We start from the raw sequence: 9,962 nt of genomic DNA on the forward strand, positions 1-9,962 counted from the left end.
TAATTCTGTAAATTAGCAAGGCAATTTGATACAGACACATTTAGCCAAGTTTTACAATAATGAACAATGTTATAATCACCCATTCAACTTTAAAATTATAGGGAAGCTATAAGAAAAAATACCACAGCCCTTGCTTGAGACTTTTAATTTAAAAAAAAAAAAAAAAAGTATTTGGTAATAGGCTGAGTCAATGCAGAGACAAGCGCCATTAAGGGATTCTTCCATTTCATGTACTGCATGTGATGAGAAAGTTATTTTAGACACATTCAGGACTAACTTAAAAACACTGACAAAACAATGACAGCATACAGATACTCTGGCCAGCAGTAAGTTTTACACATCAATGACACAGTATTAAATTATCTCTCTCTTTAAAAGGCACATTTCTTTAGATCACTGTAAAATTCAGCTTTTGTGGTTCGTCAATATATGAAAATGTAGAAGCACTCAGTAAAATAATTATTTTACTGTGCTTGTGCTTTAACAACACAGCTGTATTGGAAGACTCCACCCCACAAAACATACAGTGAAGCTGTCAAGGTACAGGCCATAACCTGAAGATTAATGACTAACAAGTGGGAGATGACATTCCAACGAGGCCTAATTCAAGTTGGCCATTAATTCTAAGAATATGGCCCGTGCTGAGGTTATTATTGCTGCTGCAGGTAAGATTAAGAAATTTTTTTTTTAAAAAAAAACAAAACCAAAAACCAAAAAACACCACAGTAATTTCTCAGTGGTGTAAATGAGTGTTGAAACTGCAAGTTATTCCTCGACAATACCTTATATATTAACCAGTTTTTAGATCGCCTTTCAAAATTTATAAACAATATAACTAGTAAAATTTATCATGAAATTGGTATGCAAGTTTTAGTTCTGAAACTGACAAATCTGGCATCTAAAAATCCAATTCACTCCAAAAATCTACTTGGTAAGTACATCATATTAATATTTGTAACACTAATTGCTAGTTCAAATCAAAGGAGGCTTATAAGGAACTGCCACCATTTCATTAGTCAAACCCATCATTTGTACTCAAGTCCCGTGATTCTCCATGGTTTAAGACAAAGAAGTCTTCTTTTTTCAAGCCGTATCTTTCAAGAGCTTCATTCAGTTTAACTGGAGGATCCAAGTAATACTGGAAAAATAAGAATAATATGAGGGAAAATATATCATTTCAGCGTTTGGGTGATAGAAAGAGTATCACTGCTCTAAAAAAAGACACAGTTTACATTTTAAACATTATCTAAAAAGGGGGGATGTGCGTATATATTTGCCAAATAAAAATGTTTGGTTTGATTTTCAGTTTTTAAACGATAAGAAAGCTGATTTACAGTTGTAGAGTAACTAGCAAGGCACAACCTATCATCCAAAATTCAGTTTTCTTCAAGGTATGGAACTAGACCCTCGGGAGCAGGAACAGGTTCGCAGGTCAGCAGGTGGCGCTTTCTCTCGTTCAGTGAAACAAAGCTTTGCTGTTCGAAAATTAGTGCCATTTCTGTGAGGTCCCCTGCACGCACTTCAGTATATTTGTCACACTTCAGAAAAGGCACCATCAGGGAGAAATCATCCAATTTTTGTGCTTCTAAATACGCAGAAGCATTTGTTCCGTGGACACTAGCGACACAGCTTATTAGAAGCATCATGGGTAGAAAGATGTATGTGGAGAAAACTTGACGTATCAGGTGAACACAGCTAACAGCATCAGGACTGAGCTGCGAGATAAAGTGGTGCAACTGATGCACAGATAAAGCTGAAAAACAGCTACTAGACAACAAGGTGTATCAAAGTAGATGTAGATACTTCCCTCTCACTGCATTTTTAGTCACTGTGAAGCTACCTGCGTAACCTCCTTATTAGGACTGGGGACTTGGCCAGGGGGGGGAGAGATTAAAAAAAATAATTTTTAAATAAATCAGCAACTTAGAATAACTCAGTTTTTCACATTCTTGCTGGTATTTGACTATGAATCAACTATTAAAATACTATTAAATATTTTTACTAAACAGGTGTGATTAATAAATACTGTATTGACCTACAGGCATGCAATTCGTACTGTCTCCATGTGATACACTGCTGAGTTTACTATTACCACTGCACACATGTCCCCACTTCTCATGTTCCTCAGCTTTCGGATATCAGAAATTCTCAATATTCCTTTCAATAATTCTGTACTTTTAAATTAATTTTAACCGTGGAAATATTTTATGTAATTGGTTATGAAAAGCTAAGCATTGCTTTTAACTGCAGAACATATAGCAACAATTTTTCACTCCTAAAAAGTTTACATTTTAAGTATACATATACAGATACCTAGGTTAAACTGCAAAGATTGATCAATGGCTGTGTATGCGGGGAATCTGAACTCATGTATAGTGTTGAAATTTACCTCATTTGCTAAAGCAAAGGTCCCCCAATGAATTGCTACAGACTTCTTTGCTTGAACATCAATATGGATTCTGACTGCTTCTTCAGGATCCACATGCTGGTATTTCATAAACCACCTACCAAAACACAAAGGAATTTTTTTTGTGTCACATAATTCAGTGCAAGATTTCTTCTTTACTTTCATTGGGTAAGTTGCAAAGGATCTAAAAAAAACCCAAAAAACCCACCTCACCTAATTAAAAAAAAAATGGAGCATGTATGTCTGAACAATGTACAGAACACTCAAAATCAGCAAGCTGGAATATACCAACATACCCACAGAACAGCAGTTCATGTATTTCAGTCCTCTTTTCAATTTGATTTTTTCTATCTGTATTTTTAATAGTATAAGGACATATTACTTGTGCCTTCAGGAATTAAGGTCATAGATTTAAATCCATCCCTGAAAAAATTTCATACTAGCACACCAAAAAGTGTGCTTCAGAAGTAGCCTAAGGGAACAGTGGTAAAGCAGAAGAGAGAACTTGGCAATTCTTGAAAGATACCAGATTTTTACCTCGTTGTTCAGATCCTTATCTTCCTTTCCCAGCCTATACATGCTTTTGCTCCCAGCGTTATACAAGTATTATCATCTACCATTTTAGATACCCCATCATAAGTAGGATACAGATGCCTAAACAAACAGATCTGTCACACTCTATAAAGGAATCATCTTTATCTCCAGATAAGTTACAAAAACAGCATAAAGACTGAAGCAAGAGAAAAAACGCAGCAAATTGCATGCATCTAAAGGGCCTGGATTGAGTGATGCTACTTCTGGAAAAAAGCCACAAAGTAATTCCAGATTTTTACTCAACATTTTTCATGGAAGAAAGTCAGCTGATTCATCCTTGCTGTGCTTAAAACTGAAGAAAGAACTCTCCAAGAACATCACACATACACAGGCAAGCATCCTGGACATTTCAGCTCCACCTTCTGATTGCTTGCCTTTTTTTTTTGTCATTCAGCGATGTCCTTTTGCCTTAGCAATTTCCTTCTTTTGCCTCTATATTCTATTAAATATTCTTAATAAACTATACCTACAGTTTTAACTTCTGGGTGTATTTTTTGTCATCAGTATAGCATTTCATTTATACATTCTGATCAAACTTTGATTCTCATACCTTGGCTCATAAGCTCCAATGGGGATGGCTGCAAGATCAAAAGGTCCAAACCTTTTACCTATCTGTTCAAAAGCAAGACAATATCCAGTGTCTCCTGAAAAGAAAAACCTATTCCAAGGTCCCAAGACAGACCAGCTGCCCCAAAGAACCTTGTTATCATCTGTCGCAGTCCTTTTGCACCAATGTTGAGAAGGGGTGAAGACAAAAGTTACTGCATCATGACCAGGGACGCAGTTCTCTTCCCACCAGTCCAGTTCGATCACATTCTCACAACCACATCTCTGCATCCAGTCCAAGAGCCCCAGAGGCACAAACCAGCGCAGCTCACTCCCAAAGCGTTCATTTAAACTTGTTACAGTGTTGTAGTCCAAATGATCATAATGAGTGTGGCTGATCATGACTGCATCTATTTTGGGGAGCTGCTCTACCGTGCACGGAGGTCCTCGGAAGCGCTTGGGACCCACCAGCTGAGTAGGAGAAGCTCGCTGGCTGAAGATTGGGTCAGTCAGAAATATAAGTTCATCCATTTCCACCATAACTGAGGCGTGTCCCAACCACGTGACTCGCATCCCAGTTCCTGTCTTCCCAGCAAGTTCCGGCTTTTGAACAAAGTAAGGTTTTAACACTGGAAGCTCTTTATCAAGTTCCTAGCAGAAAAAGAACACAAGGACACAATATGCATGAAAGATTTCAGAATGTACTTGGCTGTGGAACAAAAACTGCATGCAAGGCACAAATCACTGCAGTCAAGACTTGCGCTTTGTTTATATTTTTAGGTAATCGGAGAAGTGCAACACAAAACAGATGCCTTTTTAATGGCCATTTTCCCAGCTACTTCCTAATTTCATTGGGGTTTTGTAACATTTTCACTTCTCTGTCAAGAGAGAGAAGAGAATCTACAAATACAGAGTCTGAAAGCACTGCAAGGCACTAACAGCATCCCGGGAAAAGCTTCGCAAGTGGTTGGCCTTCCATGACCTGGAAAAGAAAATACAGCACAGACACACACACACACACACACACACATACTGTAACACATGCTCAAGTTTAGCTTGTGCAGCTAAATGATGCATCCCCTGAGTCCTAGCACAAATAACTCACAACTCTCAGGTGAAAAAGAACCCGTGTTCCCAGCAGCACTCCACAAAAGCTCTGTTCCATCAGCCTTTCGCAGACCCTCTCTCTCTCTCTCTCTCTCCCCATTACATATAGAAGCAGCACATGGAGGTCAACCTCACTTGGCTAATGTCAGCTTTTACAATTCTCTCTTCCCATCCTGACAATAATTCAAGGAACATTCATAAAACACAAACTCATTTTTTAAGATGGACCTTAAGGCACTTAGCTATGCTTCTCGTGATGTTCTAAGTTCAATTATTACTGAATAAATCACTATACTGATCTCCTTGTACATTCAGGATGCAGTCCTGTGAATGATTCCAATCAACCTAAATCCATACTCCTGTGTAACAAAGTTATGGAAACCTTCCCCCACCTCCCCACTTGTTGGGGCGTGAATACTTACGCAGTCCCCACTCAAGTCTGAGGGGCCAGAGAACTGATTCAGATGAACATGAATCCAGACAAGGGAAATAGACAGCTTTCAGCTCAATTGGCTTCCAAATTTGACTCTATGTAGCCTCAACAGAGCTACAGTTTGCACAAAGGAGGCCATGGCTATACATTATCTACTGAAACCCATCATCCAACCACCACACATTCTCTCCTTTTGAACAGGAATTACAATCTTCACTGCAGTTTGGTTGAGATGCTTATGCAGAAGTCTTATTTGTAATAAATCAGAGTTTTCCTATTAAAAAAACCAACCAAACTAAAAGTATTCTCAAGAGTTCCTGACCATCTCCAACTCTGCCACAGTGTGGCTAAGGCTCTCCTCCCAAACAGTTCTGGTCTGAACTCCTCACAGGACTTGAGAAGAATTCCCTGTGTTAGGCAGTTTCTACAGACTCCCGACACTTTTCTCCCCCTGGTAATCAGAGATGTTCCAGCACTTCTGGTTCCTAGTCAAGTTCTCCCTGTCATGGTTGCTACTCTCCTTCTGAGATGAGCACTATCAGCGAGCTTACACAGAGCTCCTGCTCCCTTAGAAGCCCAGCTGATGCTGAGACAGTTTAGGAGTCTGGGATTTCCCTTGCTAGAACAGTCCTGACAGCTTCAGGAAAGTTACTTTCTGCACAATATTTTATTGATTCAGAGGGCATATGTTGGGGAAAAAACAAACATACACACCTCCACCCCCCTGTAATTCTACTGCAAGTAATAAAATATTCATGAAATTGCTTTTTCTGAGAGCTAATGGACAAGACACATCTACTGAAAATGTTTCATTACTGTCTCCAGGAACGAGACATTCTATAAATATAACATCAGCACAATACAATCACTTAATTCAAACAAGAATAAATGAAGTAGCAGTATTAGACTGAAACAAACTGCTGCTTCTCCGAGAAAGAAGCATCACTTTCTTATCTTCTTATCATCACATCTTCTTCTCTATTTCATTCTAAGTACATGGGAAGCAGACTGGCAGCAGAAATCTGAACCACAGTGTGTTAGATTGTGACTCTTCAATTAAAAAAAAAAAAAGTGGGAGAGCCACAAAACTAATGTAATACTCAAAAAATGGAAATTAGGACAACCCACCAAATTACATATGGTTAAGTCAATAAATCAGATTTATATAAAAGAAATTAAGCTCAGATGTGGAATTTAATAATTAATTGTCATAATGCAATTTAGGTCAGTAAGTACATTTTTATGGAAAATGTTCTTTTTAAGTAGCTGGTTTTAGAGGTAGACTACAAATTATTCTGAGAACTCTAAATGAATCCACTTTATTTTTGCTGACATTTGACACAAATTAGTTTTTTTAAATTAGCATCATGCAATATTAATAAACAATACTAAATGGACGAAGAACTGGATAATTGGCAGATGCCAACAATGAGTTCTTAACTGGGACTCAAACATACGGTACCAGTTTTGGCTGGGATAGAGTTAATTTCCTTCCTAGTAGCTCCTGTGGTGTAATGTTTTGGATTTGTGCTGAAAACAGTGCTGAGAACAGACTGATGTTTCAGCTGTTGCTGAACAGTGCTTACACAGCATCAAAGCCAGTAGGCTGGGGGTGCGTGAGAAGTTGGGAAGGGACAGAGCCGGCACAGTTGACCCCAACTGACCAGAGGGATAGTCCATACCATGACATTGTGCTCAGCAATAAAAGCTGGGGGAAGAAGAAGGAAGGAGGACATTCAGAGTTACAGGATCTGTCTTCCCAAGTAACCATTAGGCGTGATGGAGCCCTGCTTTCCTGGAGATGGCTGAACACCGACCTGCTGATGGGAAGGAGTGAATTAATTCCTTACTTTGCTTTGCTTATGTGTGCAGCTTTTGCTCCACCTGTTAAACTGTCTTTATCTCAACCCACGAGTTTTCTCATTTTTGCCTTTCCAATTCCCTCCCCTATCCCACTGGGACAGAGTAAGAGACTGGCTGTGTGGGGCTTAGCTGCCTATCAGGGTAAAACCACAACGCGCTTGCACTATTAAAAGCTTTACAGGGATGTCATTAGGACTGACGCTATTAACTATTTTGAATAGTTGATTTAAAGGTAGAATTAATCACTATAAAAGGCATTTGTAAATGACACACAGACTAAAAGATTGATAAATAAGAGCAGCACAGTCTGAACACCTGGTATCCTGACCTATTTAAATGAAATTCTGTGAATAAAAAGTCCAGGCAACCCAAGAAGCACAACAGCAGTGTAACCTGGAAAGCAGCGACGCTCTACGAGATCTACAGATTTGTGATACACAGGCCTCTGATTCCTCAGAGGATGAGATCAGAAATCAAGCATTTCATTGAGCCATCATAGTAAATCACACAAGCAAATAGCAAAAGAAATTACTTCTCAGTGCATGGCTTTTGTGTTTGGGGTTGTTTGTTGTTGTGGGTTTTTTTAAAAATAATATTTTACAAGAGTATGCTAAAATCCCCAGAATTCCCTTTTAAAGCAATAAAGCCTCAACTCATAAGATTTCAAACTAAAACACAAGTTCTACTGGCAGCATACTTCATATGAAATTCTTAAAACTTGGTACAATAAAACATAATGAACAAAATACATAATCTTATGGAACTTTCATCCTGCTATAATACATTTTGTTCTCTCTAAGACTAACCAGAAACATATTAATACTACAAGAATTATATCAGATCTTTGAAATACAGCTTTAATGTAAAATCAGCTACCAACAGAAGGAAAAACGTGCCTAATACTGTCTTATCTTCATCACTGCAGTAATACAAAAATTCCTCCTGCTGTGCCCCTTCCCCCCTCTCATGTTCTTCTTTCCTTCCTAATGCAAAGCAAGAAGAAACACATGACAGGCTTTGGTAAGACAAGCTAATTAGCTTAGGATTTGGCGCTTAGTGCATACTGGAATACCACTGGATTTCACAGCGAATAGAACAATCTGAATTGTTGATCCAACAACTAAAAATTAAGGATACTCCAACAGCACTGAAAAAAGTTATTAATAAAGCCCATAATGAAAATACAAGTCTATGCATTCTGGATAATGACACAGGCTTGTTGTGAAGGCATGATTATAATATATATAGCTTTTACAGTGAAGTACATATCCTGGATAATATGTTTGTTTGGTTGGGTTTTTTTGTTGTTTTGTTTTGTTTTTTGGGGTTTTTTTTACACATGTGAAGCACCTGGTACAGATAAACTGAACCTGCCCAGCATAGCAGGGTATCAGTAGGCACACTCAATGTGGAAACTGAAATAGGAGTCTGCTCGAAGGACATACTATCTAGCAGTGCTAAATAAAGTATGGAGCCCTTAGTTTGAATTTTAAACAAGTTCAGAAGTGCTTTACAAGTTGATTTAGGTGTGGAACAAACATAGCTGGAACAAACATCAAAATGGCTGAGGACTCAAGAAGTGCATTTCATTGATCCCTATCTAGATTTTTCTATTTCCAATTTACTTCACTGAGCTCCTGAGTAATTTGCAGGCACTTAATTAAAAAAAAAATTCCTATGCAAAGCAATAAAATTAGTCCAAAAGGAATCCCAAGTGGGTCAGAGAAACAGCTTTACAACTGGTACAGTGTAGATTTCTTTGTAATCATCCTTTATTGCAGGGATAATCTGTAAATTAAAGGGGAGTGCTGCAGTTCTCCACTGCTATCAGAGTGCTGTGTATCCTGCCCTCTGTAGTACCCCTTAGCACTGCCTTCTAGGTACTTCAGCCACCAACCAGGTTTCTCACTGGTGCTGCCAAGAGTCAAAGCCTATTGTACATATACAGAACAGGGCACTGGTCAAAGGCAACTGAACACACCAAGGTGTGAATTTTACACAAATGTGGCCAAAACATCATAATTCAGCACACTGCCTAGAAAGCTGTACACACTGAGGCACTACCACTGTTACTACTACAAGGTTCAGATAATGTCTAGAAGCAGGACACCAAATTTAAGACAGTAAACTGTTGGAAAGGATCCCAAGACCAACATAGGTTTGCTGTGCTTCTTTCTGAAGCACAAATTATTATTACAGAACAATTATAGCCAAGATTATTTCTCCCTTAAACATGATCCATGTTACATAGCCTTAAAGAAATCCCCAAACCTCTGACCATCATGTGTTACTAAGTAACACGGCTTTCCTGCCCATAAAGCTGATCAGATTCCTTCCTTCACAGGTAATTCACGAGATAAAAACGAAAAGTGTAAGCTCTTTGCTAAATACTGTGAGATTTATAGCTTATGCATGCCTTCTTGGATGCTTCAAAGCATTATTAACACCTATTTGTTAAAAAACGCTTTCACTGGTTGTGCACCCTTCAGCACAGCTTTTCCAAAGTGCAGTCAACACATTGGGAAATACACTGAGAAGTAATCCTAACTGTCAGACCTGTAGCCATCGTAACACTGGTTGGGGCCACAAAGATAACCCAGGGCTTTCCAGTATCCATGACTCTTCATGGAAACAAGCATCTCTCAGAGATTGCTTCTCTCGCCTCTTTATATGCAGTATCTGACAGAAGCAATACACCACGAAAAATAATGATGTTTCCCAGGAAACTGGCGCTGTACCTTTAGTATTTCAGTACAAATACTTGCTCAGGTTAGTTTTAACATAGGAATTTTTTTTCTCCAGTGTACTGAAACAGAAAAACATAGATTTGCAAACACTTCCATAAGTAAATGACAGCAACTATTTATTACATTTTTATGAAAAAGACATAACATATGTAGTAAATGGCAGTCTGGAGAAAAAAAAAAAGGCAATTTTTTTAAAATTAGATATGCCACAGCTATTTCATGCAGTACAAATGATGTTACTATGCTTCATAAGGTAACACCTATT

General features: G+C 38.3%; 1 protein-coding gene across 1 annotated transcript in view; it reads right to left on the reverse strand.

The window, feature by feature from the left end:
* Positions 1-850: 850 nt before the first annotated feature.
* NAPEPLD (N-acyl phosphatidylethanolamine phospholipase D) overlaps positions 851-9,962 on the reverse strand; it is a 9,873-nt gene continuing 761 nt past the window's right edge. Inside the window, exons 2-4 of the mRNA XM_010173898.1 lie at positions 3,552-4,198; positions 2,390-2,504; positions 851-1,138 (exon numbers count right to left, since the gene is read on the reverse strand). Of these exons, the coding sequence (XP_010172200.1) occupies positions 1,013-1,138; positions 2,390-2,504; positions 3,552-4,198 (888 nt within the window). The 3' untranslated portion in view covers positions 851-1,012. The remainder of the gene's footprint in view (positions 1,139-2,389; positions 2,505-3,551; positions 4,199-9,962) is intronic.

This window comes from Antrostomus carolinensis, unplaced genomic scaffold (genome assembly GCF_000700745.2).
Source record: "Antrostomus carolinensis isolate BGI_N321 unplaced genomic scaffold, ASM70074v2 scaffold6718, whole genome shotgun sequence".
NCBI lineage: Eukaryota > Metazoa > Chordata > Aves > Caprimulgiformes > Caprimulgidae > Antrostomus > Antrostomus carolinensis.